Here is an 18,950-nt window from a genome sequence, read left to right as displayed (position 1 = left end):
AAGGGAGCTGCGTGCTGTGTTCCGGGGGGAGGGGGCATGGTAGGGTTCAGGAATTCCCTTCCTTTCCCAAGCAGGGCTCTGCATGTCTCTCTCCTGTCCGGGCAGTTCTGTGATTAAGGAGATCCTGTGGGATGCGAGCAGGAGAAGCATGTAACTGATGGCCCATTCGCTTTGCGTGCTCTGGGCCAGGCCTTGACATGGAGCTGGGGATCGGTGTCCCTTGCGGGTAGGGGCGGGAGTTAGCCCAGCATTTGAGCGTGACCCAGGCATGGTGCATCCTCTGCTCGGGTCTGGGCTGCCCGGTCTGGGTGTGAAGGCAGTGCAGCCCCACTACACTCCTGCCCCCTGGCACCCTTCACTGCAGGGACTACTGATGCCGTCACACTAACGCAGTCTGGGAACCCGGCTGTGGACCTCCTGCTCTCTACACTGCTGCCAAGCCTAGGTGCAGCCCGTTCCTGGGGTGGGACTGCAGAGCCGTGGGGATGCAGCGTGTGGTGTAGGCAGTGAAACTGGCAGCCTTGCAGAGGAGGGGCTGAGGGATGCGATTAGCCCAGACACTGGGTCCCACTCCCAGGGCCCCTCACCTCTCCCCTCCCAGGAGCTCATGTGCTTTGGGGGCTGACACAGCATGTTCCATCTCCCAGGGATAAAGATCCCCGAGAGCTGCGTCCATAGGGTGCGGGAGGAGCTGAAGCAGATGGACGAGAATGTGAAGCAGAAGCATAACCGGGCCCTTCTGGCCCAGGACCGGAGCCTGCTGTACTCCATGCCACAGCATGTCCTGCAGCAGCCCCATGACCTCTGCCAGCCTGTGGCCAGGCTCCCCGTGCCCAGACACTCCCTGCACCAGGACGAGATCCTGGACTTGACCTACAGCCCTCCCAGCGACAGCCTCTCCAACCTGGCCTTGCAGCCCGACCCCCTGGGTGCTTTACACTTCCCACCGGAGCCTGTTCTCCAGCCACACCAGCAGCACAGGATGCCCTTGCCTTTCAGCCTTCCTCCTGTCTTAGAAAGCCCGGTCCCAGCCCTGGCGGGGACCGTGCCTCTCAACCCACCCCCACACAACCACTTGCCTCTCCCCCATCCCGACCACCTGCAGACACTGCCACAGCAGCAGCTGCCGCCAGAAGACTTAGCCCAGCAGGAGAGCATCAATTTCAAGGAGGTGCTGGAGGACATGCTGAGGACGCTGTACGTGGCCCCTCAGGACAACACGCTCTCCCAGGAGCGCCAGAGCGTCATCCAGTTCACCAGTCCCTTTGAACACTTCTGAGGGGCCAGCTGAGGGCCAGGGCGGAGCTCAGACACAGGCACCGTGCCCCTCCCGAGCCTCTCGCCTGCCATCGTTTGGCAGAAGGGCTGGAGTGGAGGGAGCCCAGGCTCTTGTATTGCTTTGCAATGACCCGCGTGTGTCAGTTGGGGGGCAGGGGGGGATCGCGTATTCCTTACAGCAAAGTTTATTTATATATAATATACAGCCACACATGTATAGAGTTGTACATATCGTGTGTATAAAGGGGGGATGGCAAAGTGCTTTTATCACAGAGCTCAGCTGATCGGGACCCATGTCCTCTGCTGGGGGACGGACCTGCTCAAACAACAGTGCCCAGGTAGGACAGAGAGGAGAGCCACTGACTGCCCCAGCCCCTCCCCACACCCATCTCCACACCGACTATTGAGTTGAAAGGCCGGGATTCCGTCCCTTCCAGGGGAGTGTGCAGCAGCTGCTAACTGCAGCGTCCACAGACGGAAACGTTCTAAGCCCCAAAGCGATCCTGTTACCAGAGCGTGCGTGATGGCGAAAGCCATGGTTCCCAGCCGCTGTGGGCAGCTGAGTGAGTTACCAAAGCTTGGCTGGGTCACCTGGAGCCAGCCTCACACTTGGGCTCTTCCATCCCAGCCCTGGAGCTTGATGCCACTCGAAACACCAGATTCTTGAGGAATGGGGGGCAGGCACCTGGGACTAATACAGAGACAGGGACTGAGGGGGGAATGACAGAAGTCCCAGTGCAGGCTGGGAACCATGGAGCTAAAGCATCCATCTACGTAGGATTGGGTGGGGCCAGCTGAGGAGACATTCATCTGACTGCAGGTCATGTGCTCGCTCTCTGCTCTCCAGTTAGTCCAGCCACCCCTTTCTCTCGGGAGGGGAAACTGACATGCGTTGGGCTGCCCTGACTTCCCCAATGGGATGGGGAACAACTCTTCTGCACTAACATGCCCACTTTATCAGTATTCAGCAATGAACTCCTTAGCCCCTGGCCAGCCTTCCTCCCCCTCATCCTCTTCTGCCTGATGGCCAGGCTGCACACTCAGCCCCGGGGCTCCTCGTGATGGTGACAGCTGCAGCGTGGCCGCGCTTTCCAAGTTTGCTCCCTGTGGCATTCTCTCCTGGAGCCAGCTGGCTAGTACTGTTCCAATGGGCTCGTTCGCAGCTGGCTGGCGGGGCCAGGCCTGAGTCTGGGAAAGCAGGAGGGGCCCCATGTCTGGATCTTAAACCTCTAGCACAGGCCACTGTTGATTTCAGTGGCTGCCCCATTGAGACCCACTGCCAGGGAAGAGTAAATGGCAAGCGATCCAGGGCCATGCACTGTGTTTGTGCTCAGCTGTTACAGCCTGCTCCACTTTGAATACCAAAGAGCAAACTCCTGCTTAGCCAACCTAAGCAGAACACCCCTGTAGTCTCTCCAGGGCAAGCCACACCTTGCTCCGCCCACCAGCAGTAGCCCTGAGCAGAAGCACTAAGGCCTGTTGGACCAGTAGCTTGCTAGGCTTTGTGCTGCAGCGGGGCTGCTGGCTTTACACAGAACATATGCAATCCAAACGGAGAGCCACACAGCACCTCGACAGCGACACTGCTCCTAGGGCCGTGCACCTGCTTCACGGGAGCTCTGACTTGGGCAGCTCTGTCTTTACTCGGGCAAAGATTTTTGTTGCCGGCTGCGCTGTCACCCTCCTCTCGCTGCCTCAGCCTCCTTTTACTGAGTCGTCGTCCTGGCATTTCTTGGAGCATGCCAGGCATTACGGAGGGGAGGAGGTGTGACCCTAGTGACTGGTGATGCCCCTTTAGCAGGCAAAGCTCCCATTGCCTATCACACACCTTTCCTTGGCTAGTTCTTATCAGACACAGCAAGTCCCTGGGGGGCATGGCGGGGGCAGATCTGCTGGAGCAGGGCAGTCAGTGGGATCTGCCCAAAGCTGTAAGAGGAGTTAATGGTGGAGTGGGGCGTTCTCACCCCCTGTGGAGAGAGCCCCAGCCACATGTGGAGATTTTGGAGATTGTCACCTCATCTGTCTCACTGACGAGTTTAACCAGCTGCGGCCCCATATGACTCAGTTTCCCCTTCTGTAACACAGGGATGTGATATTTCCCTACCTTTCTAAAGTGCTGTGAACTCTGTAACCCGGTGCAAAGGCTTGGTAGCACATCCTACCTGGGGGACAGGGAAGCACCTAGTCTCCCAAGCCAGTGGACCATGGTCTCCTTCTCTTCCCACTTCACTCCCCCTCCTCACCCTGCACATTCTAGTTCCCACTTTCTAGGCCAGTCCAGGTGTGGTCTCCGGTCCTTCATTCTGGGGTCTTGTGTCTTTTTACACCCTTTGCATCTCCCCGGCCAGGAAGGAGGAGGAGGTTTATTATTTAGATTGCAGCAGTGCCCATAATGTGCTGGGCAGGCCCTGCCATTCCCCCACTTCCCTAGAGATGGGGGGCTTTGCAGGGGCCAGTTCTGAGTAGAATTCTAAATATCCTCTATGCCCCCTTGCCTCCGACTAAACACCAAAGATCAGAAAAAATCCCCCCTGAAACTGGAAGCCCAGACTGTGAAGTCCAGATGACATGATCCACTGTTTGGGCAGGGATGCTCCTATCCTTGTTGGTGCGCTGTCCAGATAGTGCATTTCCAACCCCCAGGAATCTCTTTACTTTTGTTCCTAGTTTATCACCTAATTGCACTAACCCACCTCTGCGCTGAGCTGCTGGAGAGCCCTGCATTGTGCTGCGTGTGCACAAGAGTCCTGCCCATCTCGTTCCGCTCGTGCATTCACCCAAATTGCCAAGGAAGGGGCAATTCCGCCCTGCTGTCCTCTTGTAGGCAGACAGCAAAGATGCCCCTTTCTTGTGATCACAGAGAACATCCCTTTTCCAGTCCTAGGCAGGCCCCTCCCTGGTTCTATCGAATACACTCCCCCACTGTATTTATAATGCTCCCTGGATTCACGACACTCAGAGAGAATCTTTGAAAATCTTTTATTTCCTTGGAGCCCCTGAGTCCTTATTTAATTTCTGTCTCATTCATTTGGGCAACTGTCAAACTCTCAGCAAAAGTTAAAAAACACACCAAGAAAACCAATTTCAAACAGGCGTAAACTCAGGAATAATCATCAGGTGCTCTCTTTCTAACCACCCCCACCAGTGGGTCCCCCACAAAAAATATGACCTGGAGTTTTATGTGGTTGTTTTATTGCTGTTTTAATTCTAAGATATATGCAATTTTTCTCTCCCAATCTCTGAAAAAGACAGGGCACCTTCAAGAAAATACTTCCCCTGCCTGATCCTGTGTTTTTGTCAGGGTTAATAATATGTAACAGTATCTTTTAACTAAATTATTATGCAGTTGTCCTACTGATTGTATGTATTTTTTTAAATGAATCCTTTTCCCTTCCTTACACCTTTTTGTTAGCACTTTTTAATCCGCTTGTTCGTTTGCCTTTGTTTTTCTGTGTGTATTTATAATGAATTGAGATGTATATATGTAAAGAGATTCTTTTTTTTTAGAATATGTGCCTTTGACTAATTCCTAAATTTTCTACTTGCATCAGAAGGATAATTTTTGCATTCTGCTCAGTAAAGATGGAAAGGAAGCCACGCATGAGATCTGTGTAAGTTCCAGCTCTGTGTATGTATGTGTGTATGTGTGTGTGTGTCTCTGTCTATCTAGATTTATACTCGCCCAAGGCTCACCTATCTGGAAGCTAGGTTAGGCAACTGGAGACCACCAGGGTGATGGACAAATTTATAAAAATCTTGGGGTGAGACTTGGTGGTGGATTTGATTTATGCTCCTGTGTCCCGTGATTTTGAAAAACCCTCCCCAGGTTGATGCATGGGTTACTGACCCCAGATAACTCTCTTGATGACAGCCAGCCCTAGAGCTCCAGGATCTAAGACCTTGTCTACACTGGGGACAACGCTATTTATCTCCACTGCTGATAGCAAGGGGGGAGCCCTACTGCAGTCAATTGACTAAATGACATGGGGCTTAAAACACCAGAGGCGATGGTAAGCTACCTCCCCTTGAGCTCCTAGGGCTGCTATCACCTAATGTGGACAAGTCTTAAAACCAAACCAAGCCTTAGTGGCAGGAGGCCCTAGTGTCGCTCAGTGGACAATTAGAGCTGCATTACCTTGAATCAGTAGTGAGAGCGGAAGTGGGTTGACTGTATTGGGAGGAGGGGGTGGGATTCTACTCTGCAAAAATTCCCGGAGCCTGCTCCCAGCCTGTCCACGCTTATGGAAACAATTCCTGCACACGTACGCACATCCCCCAGCGTCTTCAGCATCAGTTCTCTGATCATTAGTGACTTTTTTCCCCCCTGTGCCATGTCTCTCTGTTCAGGGTACCTGCATCTGTATTTTCCTCACGTTCCACCAATGGCACCCACCCTTGGCTCCTCAGCCGTCACCTCTTGGGCAGAGACCCGTCTCTCTCTCCCGCCTGACCGGGATTTTCCAGGCTGTACAGTTCACTGCCTACATTATGAATTCCCCAGCAAGTCTGACTGCCTAAAAGGCCAACGCCTCTGCTTTGCCTTCTCTGCACAGCTATAAACAGCATAATTTCCCACAGTTAGACCGTACCCCCCAGCTCTTCTAAGCACATTTATTCTCAAGGTGAAAACATATGAGAGAAAACACATTAACACAAGAAAAGAACCTAACTGCCTACTAATAAGCTCACCAGAGATCACCCCAACTCCACCCAGGGCTCTGGCAGGAGTCTGTCCTTCACACCCCACATGGGGTTTTCTGTAGCTACATGTTCATAACACCTTTTGCGCAGAACAAGAACCCTCATGAATTTGAGTCTCCCTCCTTTATACAGTCTGGACCTTTGCTTCGCAGAGAACATGCATAGATAATCAGCCAGACAGTAGTTCTCTCCCCAGGGTGTAGCTTCAAAAAATGGAGTGTGGAAGTGAGAATTTGTACTCCCCTTCTGCCAGGTATTTCCTTTGGTGGTCCTGCAAGTTCTTTCTGGTCTGGCACATTGTTTCAAATAGTCCTTCGAAGTTCATGCCACATCCCAGTGCTTACACTGGCCATGTCTCCCCTTTAGAGAATTTACACACAATCCCGCGGCCATACATAAATGTTGCTTTCATAATATCATGGACTCCAAAGCTACTTAACCTTAATTGAATAAAATCTCCCAAAGCTGTTTCAGGAAATTACCGTATCTGTCACACCATATTTATATCCAGCACCTCCATAAGGAGTTGATAGCACAATCCTCTGAATAAGAGACTTTCCACCCTGAGCTGGGGAAATCATGCTGGCAGCCACTATGTTTGGTACATGGTAGCTGGCTGTATGGCTTCCAAAAGCACACAGAAAGAACGCCCCTCCCAAGTGCTCTGAATGCTGCTCTTGCTGTCTCACCTGCGAGGAGGCTCCAGCCTGTTTGCCCTGGCTATGCTGGGTGCTATTTGATGAGTCCTTGTGTTAGCCGACGGCCAAGGATGTTTGGTGAGGTGCCAGCTATGCCCGTTTATACCATCCGTGACTTTAACCGCTAGGACGCACTGTCCCTTCGCGGCGGGCAGCCCGGGCTAGGCTGACGGATGCCCCAAGGTCCTAACCACCCGTGACTTTAACTGCTAGAGCTCAGAGCTCCTTCGCAGCGGGCAGTCAATATTGACTGACAGGTGCCCCAATGGCAGCACTAAGAGCCTCTCCACACCCGTGACTTTAACTGCTAGAGCTCAGAGCTCCTTCGCAGCGGGCAGCCAGGATTGACTGACAGGTGCCCCAAGAGTTTGCCCTGTGGAGGCAGCACAACTCAACGCTAGGCTCTTAGTACTCTCACCTAATGGCCAGGCTTTAGAGCCAAAACGGCTGAGGTTCTTTAATTGTGTTGGCTGCTTTGCAGTAAACCAGAGAAAACAAGTCAGGCTTATGCATAAATGGTTACCAAAATTTATTAAGCTAGATTCTAATCATGTGGTTACAAAATTGCTAGTGCCTACTTATTTAAATGTAGAGATGTTACACACACAAACAAGTTACAAAACTGAAGCCACAATCCCAAAGAAAGAAAACAAAGTATAGAGCTCTATTTCAAAATATGTGTACACTAAAGATAGGAGATCAGGTGTGGGTGCTTCTTACCCTCCTTGCATCTCTCGATTCCAGTGGTGCCAAGCCAGGATCGGTCACTCAATTCCGCGGAAAGACGAATAAGGGACAAGGTGTAGGGACCCTCTTAGCTGCAGAAGCCTTGGGAGGCTGTCACTTATCTGACCAGCAGATAGATAGTGAAAAACACTCAAAAATCATGGTGCTGTAGGTCCCCTACTTATACCTCTGTACTCCTTTATTCTCTTTCTCCTTTCTTATGCCAAATTGAGGCTGGTCTGTCTGGGTGACGCCAGCTTTCGCAAGAGTAGTTTACACTTGCAAGGGAGAGAAACAATAAGTTTCAACTACTGGACATTTCTTTTATCAGGGTAAATATTTTCCCACCTAGGATATTGGTGTGTGTGCATCACGCTACTTAGTAGGGGCTAAGAGCCATGTCTGTCACAGGGCCTCTGCCTGCTGTGAACTTAATCGTTGTATATGTTCCCAGAGGCACATTGTAGCAGCACACCTATGCTTTTCACAGCTTCAAAGACTGTGCTGGAATATATGTTAAGTGCCCTGTTCCGGCTTCCTCCTGTGTTTCCAGCAATGCGGGGGGGGGGGGGGGGGGGGGCGCTGGCTGGCTGGCTACACCTTGTGACTGTTACCATCACAGTACGCTGCAGATTTAGCACCTCCCATTAAGGGGAATGCAGCTCTTGTAAACAAGGTAGCAAAGTTCCCTTGCAGTGCAAATCTGCCACTAATCCCTCTAGAGCTCTGCTGTGTCAACTCAGCCAGGCCCGTCTACAATGGATTCCCCTCCCTGGGCAGAGCATAGGGGTGTCACAGCACCCAGCCTCCAGCATGGTCACAACTAATGTCATGGCATCAATGATCCTCTTGTCCTGGGTATCAATCCTGCTTAATCTCTGCTGTCCTATCCCAGCAGGGAAACGGCCTGGTAAGAGCTTGTTGCTGAAATGTGCTTCCTTTTGCACAGCACTGGTCTCTCAGCCTGGGAGCTTTTGCCTTACACAACAGGGCCTTTCTTGGGCCTGAGAGGGGTCTATTGGAGTATGTCCGGCAGCACGCTTTCCTGACCATGCCTGCTTCAGTCGGCTTCTCTGCCTGTGTCTGCCCACTCCACTGGTGTTGATTGTTGGGGGGTGTTCATCCACGGGGCTCATTCTCATTTCAGCAGTCAGACAAGCAGAGTTCAGGTAAGGAAATCCCCACAGAACCCAAACCTGTGGGAGTGGGGGATGGAGTTCCTGACCCCTGTGCCAATAGAAGCAGCAAGGGTCTGAGTCAGAGCTGGCTTCTATTGGCTGTTGCCTTCCCCCTTAGCAAGTCCCTAGGTGAAGATGGGCCCTCCTTGCCCAGCGGTGCTGCTCTAAGTCTCCTCTCCTGGCAATCGTTTGTGGGGGAGAGAGGTGGATGCTTGTCACTACATCTTTTCAGTAGCCCTGTAGCGAAGCAAAGGAGACAATAGTGGGCAGTTTGAAGTGAAGAACCAGACTCAACATGCCTGGCCTTGCTGATCTTTAGTGCAGTTAAATCCTCTCCCCTTTTAGTTTATTTCCGTCCAATGCGTTGTTTGCAGAGCACAAAGGTGCCTGCTGCCGTGTATCCATGTTTCTCAGCGGTGCACGTCAGCTTCTCTTGGTAGAGAATGAGATTACCTGCCTCCATCCCCTTTCTAAAGCACTGAGCTGTAGAAAGGGGGAGCACTGTAAAGCCCAGTTGGTTTACAATGGGCCATTGCAGACAAGTTCTCTAGACAGTTACTGCTGAGACCAGGTCCTAGCTGCTTTAGATATTTCTGTGCACATATACTCCTCCCAGCTAGCCAGGACTCCTACTCTGGTGCTGCAGATATATTTAATTGCATCTGTAAATCAGCTTATTCTCATACATTTTTCATTGTTAGTTAATTGCTTCTGGCTTTAACTCACGCTGTTGGGTATTCAGTACCTTTTCATCATCTTTTTACCAGTTACCTTCCTTGCTCTCCTCCTGCTCCCTGTCATCACAGTTATTAAGCTACTCTTACCAAAAAGGAAAGAAGTTGAACTCTCTAGAACCACACAACACATTTCCTTAGCCAGGGGCCTGCACCCCTCCTGCCCCTTAAGAGGGAGTCATGGTGAATGATCAGCTGAATGAGAGCTCACTTTGGCCAAAAGAGCTAATGCAATCCTGGGCTGCATAACTGGGGGAATCTCAAGTAGGAGTGGAGAGGTTATTTGACCTCTGTTTTTGGCACTGGTGTGACAGCTGCTGGAATGCAGTGTCCAATTCTGGTGTCTACAATTCAGGGATGTGGATAATTGGAAATTGATCAAAGAGCCATGTGAATAACTAAACAGTTAGAAAACTGACTCTAGTGACAGATGGAAGATGCTCCCCCTCTTTAGTTTAAGGAAGAGAAAGTTCAAGGCTGACATGATTATAGTCTAAAAGTACGTGCAGAGGGAACAAGTAGGTAACACAGGGCTCTTCAATTTAGCAAAGGAAGATATAATGCCATCCAATGACTGGCAGTTGATGCTAGACAAGTTCAGACTGGAACTAAGGTAATATAACAGTGAGTAATTAACCATTGAAACACTACCAAAGAGTTGTGTTCCATCACAGAATTTAAGTGAAAACCAGATGTTTTTCTAAAAGATCTGCTGTAGGAATTACTCGAGGAAGTTCTGTGGCCTATGTTACACAAGGTCTGATGACAATGGTCCCTTCTAGCCTCAGAATCCATAAAACCCCCCTGAAGACATTTTATAATACAACTCTAGGCCAGTGCAAGACTCACCCAAGTAGGGTTGTTCATGATGCTGTATCATACTAGTTAATTAGGGTTGTGCATAAAGCAGGGCCATCCCATTAACTGCCACACCCTGGCTCATGGCACACTTCCTACAACTGAGGGTGCAGGCTGGGGCAGTGGTCAGACATCATGGGTCTTCAGTCTCTCTCCCCCCACCCCTGTGTTTGTTTCACCAGGGAAAGGTGTGGAGGTAGGAGCCTTTAACCTCTCCCTCATGCCCATCCTTTCACCCAGGGGGGCTGCCTCACTACTACAGCAGTGTAAGTTGCTGCAGCTGGCTTGGCTGCCTCATTAATAGACAGGTTGAGGAGGTTTCTTTAAGCACATTTGTCTCTTGTGGGGAGATCCCAACCGTCTGGCTACTTTACACTTAACCCTTTAGAGACAGGCTCCTGCAGCATGGCAGGGTAAGAATTCTGTTGAACAGAGGTTTGATATTTGCATTCAGATCAAGCAACTAGATTCACAGCTGGTGTGAAATCACCATCAGGTGACAGAGCAGCTGGCCTAGTGCTTACAGCCACAGCATCTGAAAGGGAGGAGGCCTGCAGGCAGCCCAGCTAGTCAGAGCCCTGCTGTAGCTGAGCTGCCGAAAGATGCTGCCTTTGCCTGGTTAGGAAATCTATAATAGCTCCAGGGAAGGCCTAGGCACTTGCTGCTTAATTCCTCTGGGCATTACCAAGGATTATCCCTCTAATCCAGCTGCTGGCCTCCAAGAGCAGGAATTACATAAATTCATGTTTTGCACAAACTTGGGCAGAATAAAATGTTTCCTGGATTTAGATTACTTCCCCAGGATCCAGCGAACCTGTTTCAAACTCCTAGGAGCTGAGTCAATGGCTTTCTGCTCCCCCCTCTGACAGTGGCCAGCAAGGAAGTTGCCAGTACAACCAGACCTTTTTTCCCCAGTAGCTAGTCCCTTGCACTACAGGGAAGAGCATCCTCCCCCCCAGAGATTGTATCTACTTGGAAGAATGACTGGAGCTTCCTGTTCTGCACCATGTTACACAGCAGCTTCCAACAGACTCAGACAAGACATTGGTCAGTTTCAGCATAAACTTTTATTGCCATGAAGCCAAGTGCCCATGTCAGGACTATGAAAACTGCCCAGCAACAGCCACCAGCCCAGTGAACCCTTCTTCCCGCAGATGCACGCCAAGTTTCAGGTCTGCCTCACCAGCAGGCTGGCTTTAAGGCAGGCCATCATTAGGGCAGGATGGGAAGACTCCACAGGGAGCAGGTGAGATGTTGCTAAGCAGAGGGAATGGTCCAGTGTCTAAGTGAACAGGTCTACAGGAAATCAGGCAGGTCCTTCTCAATCACCTGCAGAGAAGAGGAGGAAGGAGTCAAGTGCTGTTTCTCTTGAGGGCCTGTGGAGAGACCACCACTGTCCTGTCCATGAAGGATCATACTGAGTCCCTGCCTGCTGTATCCAGAGCTCTGTAGCACTGAGCAAAAACACACCTCCCTTTGCAACACCCCCACCAGCTTTGGACAGTGCTTCTCTGCTACTTGAATCCCACCCTGCTCATTTTCATTCCTCTGCATTATGCTCCTGCAGAGGTAACTCCCCACCCACTACAGGGTGCCAGGGACACTTAAGTTTTGTTAGCCTGTAGAGTGGCAGGAAACCCAGCAGCTTTCTTCCCATGTGTTCCCTGCAGAGATGTTCAGGCTTGGGAGAAACAGACCTGAGTCATGATGCTGCATTACCCAAGTCTTGGTACATGACTAATAGCAAGGGCAGTGCAGGAAGCTATTGGCAAAGTATCTTTCTTCCCTTCCTCCCCCAGGTTTGGACCCACTAGTAAAGCTGTGCTTTGAGACACAGCTTGGCTGTTCAGTTCCGGCAGAGCTAGCCCCCGAGGTTACCGCTTTGTGATACACAGACAGGCTGACTTACATATGGATCATCCATTGGGCTGTATCTCTTCACCACGTGGCCGTCCTTGTTAATGAGAAACTGTGGAGTTAGAAGACAAGCATGAATAATCCTGGACGCACATGCATGCTCTGCCCCACTGGAACTCAATGCTTGAGTCACGCACAACACACTACAGGAGATGAGCTTCAAGGCCAGGTTCTGCTATTATGGCTAACTCCCTGGGCAGCAGGGAGGCCATGGGTGGAGAAGCAGCTTTGGGGGCACCTGGCAAACAGCACTGTCCCTCCCCAGGTCACTTATAAGAAGTGCAGCTCCTTTGCAGGGAGATTGAGTGCTTTGAAATCTGAGCACATGTACAAGGCCTCCCCATCCCCAAATGCTGAAATGCAGCCACCTCTGGCATGAGGCACGCTCTTCCTCACCACCACACAACAATTCAATACACAAAGTGAAGACTGATGTATCCCTCTGAAACTGAGAGGTAGAATGTAGTTAACCCAGCTGGAGCCTGGCCAGACACCCCTATCCCTTAGGGGGTTTGCTCTAGGACCCACATGCAAGGTCAGGGTCTCAATTTTATATCTAGGAGCTATGGGTCAATGCCTGCTCAGGAGGCGCAATCTTACTAGGCTCCCCTGCCCATCTCCAACACCTCTTCCAGCAGCTAAGTGTTTCTTCGAGCCTCCCACCCAACCTTGCTTAGCTCCTGGGATCTTAAAGGATCACACCACAAGTGGTCAGCCCATTTTAGAGCCTAAAACCCCAGTGAGAAGAGAGCAGAGTCCTACCTTTGTGAAGTTCCACTTTATTGCACTAGGAAGGAGAGAGACCACCAGTGAGACAGCAGCTGTTTTAAAGCAGTCCCAGCACTGACAGGAGTGCCCACCCACCACAGCCCCACACCTAACCCAACAGCCTGCTCTGCCACTACTTCCAACAGGCCCAAGCTGGGGACTGCTGTGTGACCAATCCATCCACCCCACATCCCCTTCCTCTCCAGTCCAGTGGGTCACTGTTGCCAGTGGTGCAGCTGAAGTCTCCTCTTTTGGTTTCATCACAGGATTGATTTGCTCCCCCGCACCCCCCATTCCAATGACACCAATGGGGCCAGGCTGTTTCTCTAATGCTACCACTTCCTTCTGGGTCTGTTCCTGCTCAGGGTCTGCACTCACTTTCCCAGGGTGCCTCTTCCTTTGGGCTGGTCTTTCATCCATTTCCAGAGAGGATGGGCATTGTTCCCATTGACCTCTACCTTACTATAGAGGTCAAACTTCACCCCATAGCTTGCAACAAATTGTTTGATCTGTGACTCATCCCCAGGCTCCTAAGAAGCAAAGAGAAGGGTTACTGTGGGAAGTGAGTGGTCTTGCATTATTAGGCAATGACTGACTACTCAAAACCCCATTCCATTTCGATTAAGCGCAGTTCCAGGCTCAGACTCTGAGGGCAGGATGCGTGTACATTGAAAGAATGAAGTTGAGCGGGCTGGGTGATGAAGGACACGAGCTTCCTGCTTCTAGAATATCCCACTCATTGCTAGGACACAGCTGGCAGGGAGCATGGTTACTTGAATACAACTGGGCTCGGGAGAGGACTCGAGCCACATGGTCCACCGGAACGCCTGGCAGAGCTGTGGTTCCATGTTCTAATGCACACAGTCACCTACAGCCTCCTTGTGCCTCAGGCGGACCAGCTGAAGACTGGGTAGAGCCCAGAGGAGCTCAGCAAGTCTGGGTGCATTACCCCAGATTGGTGGCAAACAGCCTAGCTCTTTTTTTTGGTAGAGACATCAAAGAGTCAGTGGGCCAAAGACTAAACTGTACTCCCACTCATATGCTAGGGAGGCTGTGTTAGCTGTTTATCTGATGGTAGTACTCAAAGGCTCTATATGCTGGGAATACTTGCTAGGCCCATGCTAACTACAGGCATCCTTCAGTCTCATGGGCTACCGAGCCAGCCCCCTTTGCTAGGGAGAAAGAGTGACTTTTTCCCCTAGAGGAACCCCCTTTCCTTAGCAGGCAGGGTGTGCCACCGACCTGGTTTCCAAACTGGTTGCAGGGGAAGCCCAGGATGCGTAAACCCTTCTCAGCGTATCTGGCGTACATATTGACAAGCTGAGTGTAGCTTACAGCAGTTTTTCCTCATTTGGATGCTACATTGGTGATGATGCAGACAAACCCCCTGGGAAAGAAGCAGGAGTCACTGACAGTTACTACAAAAGGGTTGGGGTTGATCTACCCCACAAAGATAGACATATCTGCAACAAGGGACCCTACCTACATAATGGCTATTGCTTTTCTGCCCTGTTGGATATAACCTGCTAACTGGATCCTCACATGCACCCCTTTCCCGGACTCATTCGCATCAGATGTGAGTAACAATTTTCCACACCTCTTCCCATCAGGTGCAAGTCACAGATCTTCTGAACCCCACCCACAGTCAGGCAGAGCCTGTCCATCAGGAGCCAAGCTGTCCCTGCTTAGTTCAGTTGCCTGTGTAGTCCCTTTTGGGCACCCCTCCTCCCCAGGGCCTGGTTGTGATGCTCTTTCAGCAGCACTCCTCCCTGAACTGGGAGTATTAACAGTTTTTTTGGTGTTGGCTAGACAAGATTAGGGGAGACTGAAGTATTAATAGCCTAACTACAGGCTAGTCACATGCTTGTGCTTTGGGTACCTCACTGAGCCAGCCCAGCTCACAGCATCTGGGTTCCTCACCACTTACCTGTACTTTTCCAGGGAAACATCATTGCCATCAATATCTTTGGCATGGAATTCATAGATTGATTTGGCAGCTCGCCAGTCATCTGCCTGTGCACACTGCAAGACAGCCAGGGCTCAAGATCAGTTTTGCAATAAAGGGATCTCATCCCAGTCTGAGCACAGAAGTCAGATATGCAGCATGCCAGGGGAAGGCAGCAGCCACATATTCAAGAGAGGCTGTTCCACTACCATCAAAATGCCTCTCTTCAGACAACTACCTTCACTCACTGTTCCTCTCTTGCCACCTGATCATTATCAAAGATAGGGACCTACTCCTACCAAAAATGGAAATGGTTCAACTGTCTAGAACCATACACGATACCCCACTTCTTTACCCAAGGGTCTACAGTCCTTCCTCCCCAACAGCAGTACTGGGCGGGGCTTGCTGCAGGTTACCTTACACACAGGTCAAAACCTCCACTGTTCAAATTGGTATTAGAGACTTAAAGCAATTTACTGCACACAAAGCAGAGGATCAAGAGGGTCAATACCCTGGAGGATTGCTGTGAATCACAGCACTAATCTCGGCTATAAAAGGAATCAACACGGGGCACAAGAGGTACTAGGGCTCCGGGGACAGGAGGAGGTCTTGTGACCGTGACTCAGAAGCAGTCTTCTCCCCGCTGCACTGGGCTGAGACAGAGCAGCCTCCGCCGAGCCAGCCCCCCCAGCCCGGATCTCGGGGCTGGTCCGGGGCGGCTGCTGCAGGAGCACCCCCATGCCGCTGTCCCGCGGACCGGGACCTGGGCACTGCGCTGGGGCAGCCCCGTATTGCCCACGGGCCTGCTCGTGCCCTTAAGAGTCACAGGACCCGCCACGCCCCCAGCCCCTCGTCCCACTCCCCGAACCCCCCCGTCCCGGACCCCGCCCCTCGTCCCGGACCCCCTCGTCCCCTTCCCCCCCCCCGCCCCTCGTCCCCTTCCCCCCCCGTCCCGGACCCCGCCCCTCGTCCCCCGCCCCGGACCCCCTCGTCCCCTTCCCCCCCCCCACCCCTCGTCCCCTTCCCCCCCCCACCCCGGATCCCGCCCCGGATCCCGCCCCTCGTCCCCCGCCCCGGATCCCGCCCCTCGTCCCCTTCCTTCGTCCCCTTCCCCCGCCCCGGACCCCCCAGCCCCTCGTCCCCTTCCCCCGCCCCCCCACACCCCTCCCGCACCCCCTCGTCCCCTTCCCCCGCCCCTCAGCCTGCGCTGGGGGGGGCCTCCCTCGGGCCCAGGCTGGGGGAGCCGCCGAGCGGGCCCCCCCTCCCGGCGGGGGGGCTCGGGCCTCTCTAGCCGCCCCGACGGTAGGACCACAGAGAGGCGGCGGCCGGAGGGGAGCTCGAGCCCGGCCCCGCACTCACCATGCTCCGGCTCAGACCCCGCGCGCCGAGTGCCCCGCACAGCAGCACCCGCCCGCCCAGGCGGCCCCAATTCATGGCAACGGGCCCCGCCCCAACGGCCGGCCCCGGCCTCGGCCTCACCCGCTCCGCCAATCAGCGACGGGCGCCCCGCCCCCCTCGGCTCCCAGCGCCCCGCCCCCGGCCGCTCCGACCAATCAGCGGCCGAAGAGCCCCAGCAGCAAGCGACCTAAGTCCGACCCCTACAGTCACGTGAGCTCAACCAATCGGGAGAGGGCGGGGGTTATCGCGCTTGTTTAGCCGATTGCAGCGTCCAGGGGGAGGGGCGACCCAGGGTGGAACAGCCCAGAGTGCACCAGGCTGCAGGGGGAGGGGGCGACCCAGGGTGGAACAGCCCAGAGTGCACCAGGCTGCAGGGGGAGGGGGCGACCCAGGGTGGAACAGCCCAGAGTGCACCAGGCTGCAGGGGGAGGGGGCGACCCAGGGTGGAGCATGTAGGAGGGTGGTGTTTTGCAAAGCACCAGGCAGGGCTATCTAATAATTAGCAAAAAGAAAAGGAGTACTTGTGGCACCTTAGAGACTAACCAATTTATTTGAGCATGAGCTTTCGTGAGCTACAGCTCACTTGAAGTGAGCTGTAGCTCACGAAAGCTCATGCTCAAATAAATTGGTTAGTCTCTAAGGTGCCACAAGTACTCCTTTTCTTTTTGCGAATACAGACTAACACGGCTGTTCCTCTGAAACCTAATAATTAGCAAGTGTCACTCCTTTCTCCCAGAGTTGCCAACTGTCTAATCACATAAAGTCCAAAGCACAGTTGCCAGCTTTCACCTGGTAAATAAGCTCCTCGACTTTCACACTAAACCAAAAATCAAGCTAATCCCGTTTCAAAACAAGGCCAAAACAAGGGAATCCCTAAGAACTCCCCCCCCCCCCCCCCGGCGTGCGGTCTGGGACTGTGGTGGGCCTGCTGTGCACCCCTGACTCTCTCCCCCCCTTGCCCCTGCTTGCCAGGAGCCGATCCAAAAAAAGAAGCAGCAAGCTACAAGCCAAAAACTAGCCAACAAGCAACTCACAAGACAATTAAGCCAAAAGCAAGCCCAATTTCTGTGGGTTTTTTTCACGGGTTTGGTATGTCTGGTCCAAACCCAAACACCCTTGCCCCGCCCCCTGCCCTGAGGCCCCGCCCCTTCTCCAAGGGCCCGCCAAGGGGAGCTGCAGAAAGGGCGCTCGGGGCGGAGGCAGTGCATAGAGACCCCCTGGCCACCCCTGCCTGCGCCTAAAAGCCAGACATGCCGCCACTTCCAGGAACTGCATGGAGCCAGGGCAGGTAGGGAGCCTGCCTTAGCTCTGTTGCGCTGCCCCGGCACCTGGCAACCCTAGTTCCCCCCATTGTAGAATGGGGATAATAACTTATTTTATCCCACCTTTTGTCTATTTATTTGACTTCAGTGGAGATTGGCTCAGACCCTTGGATTGGAAGTTCTTCAGGGCAGGGACAGAACCTTTCACCGTATATTTGTACAGCGCCTAGCACTGGGGGCACTGATCTCTGTTGGAGTCTCTTGGCAGTACTGTGCAAAATAATAGTAATAGGGGGATGCTGTTTTCTAGCCTTGAAGGATCTATGGGTAACTATAACAGTAGGATTGGTATCACTGGCAACAGTGAAGGGGAAAGGAGTCTAGGAGAGCTGGCTGTATTTCAAGGAATCCCTGTTGAGGTTACAGGGACAAACCATCCCGATGTGTCGAAAGAATAGTAAATATGGCAGGCGACCAGCTTGGCTTAACGGTGAAATCCTAGCGGATCTTAAACATAAAAAAGAAGCTTACAAGAAGTGGAAGGTTGGACATATGACCAGGGAAGAGTATAAAAATATTGCTCGGGCATGTAGGAATGAAATCAGGAGGGCCAAATTGCACCTGGAGCTGCAGCTAGCAAGAGATGTTAAGAGTAACAAGAAGGGTTTCTTCAGGTATGTTGGCAACAAGAAGAAAGCCAAGGAAAGTGTGGGCCCCTTACTGAATGAGGGAGGCAACCTAGTGACAGAGGATGTGGAAAAAGCTAATGTACTCAATGCTTTTTTTGCCCCTGTCTTCACTAACAAGGTCAGCTCCCAGACTGCTGCGCTGGGCATCACAGCATGGGGAGTAGATGGCCAGCCCTCTGTGGAGAAAGAGGTGGTTAGGGACTATTTAGAAAAGCTGGACGTGCACAAGTCCATGGGGCCGGACGAATTGTATACGAAAGTGCTAAAGGAATTGGTGGCTGTGATTGCAGAGCCATTGGCCATTATCTTTGAAAACTCGTGACAAACGGGAGAAGTCCCGGATGACTGGAAAAAGGCTAATGTAGTGCCAATCTTTAAAAAAGGGAAGGAGGAGGATCCTGGGAACTACAGGCCAGTCAGCCTCACCTCAGTACCCGGAAAAATCATGGAGCAGGTCCTCAAAGAATCAATCCTGAAGCACTTACATGAGAGGAAAGTGATCAGGAACAGTCAGCATGGATTCACCAAGGGAAGGTCATGCCTGACTAATCTAATCGCCTTCTATGATGAGATTACTGGTTCTGTGGATGAAGGGAAAGCAGTGGATGTATTGTTTCTTGACTTTAGCAAAGCTTTTGACACGGTCTCCCACAGTATTCTTCTCAGCAAGTTAAAGAAGTATGGGCTGGATGAATGCACTATAAGGTGGGTAAAAAGTTGGCTAGATTGTCGGGCTCAATGGGTAGTGATCAATGGCTCCATGTCTAGTTGGCAGCCGGTGTCAAGTGGAGTGCCCCA

The 18,950-nt window shown here is 52.3% G+C and overlaps 2 protein-coding genes across 16 annotated transcripts in view; one reads left to right on the top strand and one right to left on the bottom strand.

Annotated features, from left to right (window-relative positions):
• Positions 1-5,045, top strand: part of SBNO2 (strawberry notch homolog 2) — a 108,596-nt gene extending 103,551 nt beyond the window's left edge. For all 15 annotated transcript variants that reach the window (XM_073324660.2, XM_073324658.2, XM_073324655.2 and 12 more), the window contains one exon: positions 648-5,045. In XM_073324660.2, the coding sequence (XP_073180761.1) occupies positions 648-1,279 (632 nt within the window). In that variant the 3' untranslated portion in view covers positions 1,280-5,045. The remainder of the gene's footprint in view (positions 1-647) is intronic.
• A 6,176-nt stretch (positions 5,046-11,221) lies between these two features.
• Positions 11,222-16,271, bottom strand: GPX4 (glutathione peroxidase 4). Its single transcript, XM_073324665.2, has 7 exons — positions 16,163-16,271; positions 14,786-14,880; positions 14,101-14,245; positions 13,237-13,388; positions 12,853-12,877; positions 12,083-12,142; positions 11,222-11,502 (listed from the first exon to the last, which is right to left on the bottom strand). Exons 1-7 carry the CDS (start codon positions 16,235-16,237, stop codon positions 11,470-11,472), a joined length of 585 nt encoding a protein of 194 aa, XP_073180766.1. The 5' UTR covers positions 16,238-16,271; the 3' UTR covers positions 11,222-11,469.
• Between the last annotated feature and the right edge of the window lie 2,679 nt (positions 16,272-18,950).

Source organism: Lepidochelys kempii, chromosome 25, assembly GCF_965140285.1.
Source record: "Lepidochelys kempii isolate rLepKem1 chromosome 25, rLepKem1.hap1, whole genome shotgun sequence".
In the NCBI taxonomy this organism is placed as follows: Eukaryota; Metazoa; Chordata; order Testudines; family Cheloniidae; genus Lepidochelys; species Lepidochelys kempii.
Note: the sequence above shows the minus strand (reverse complement) of the source record. Positions and strands in the feature narration are given on the sequence as shown.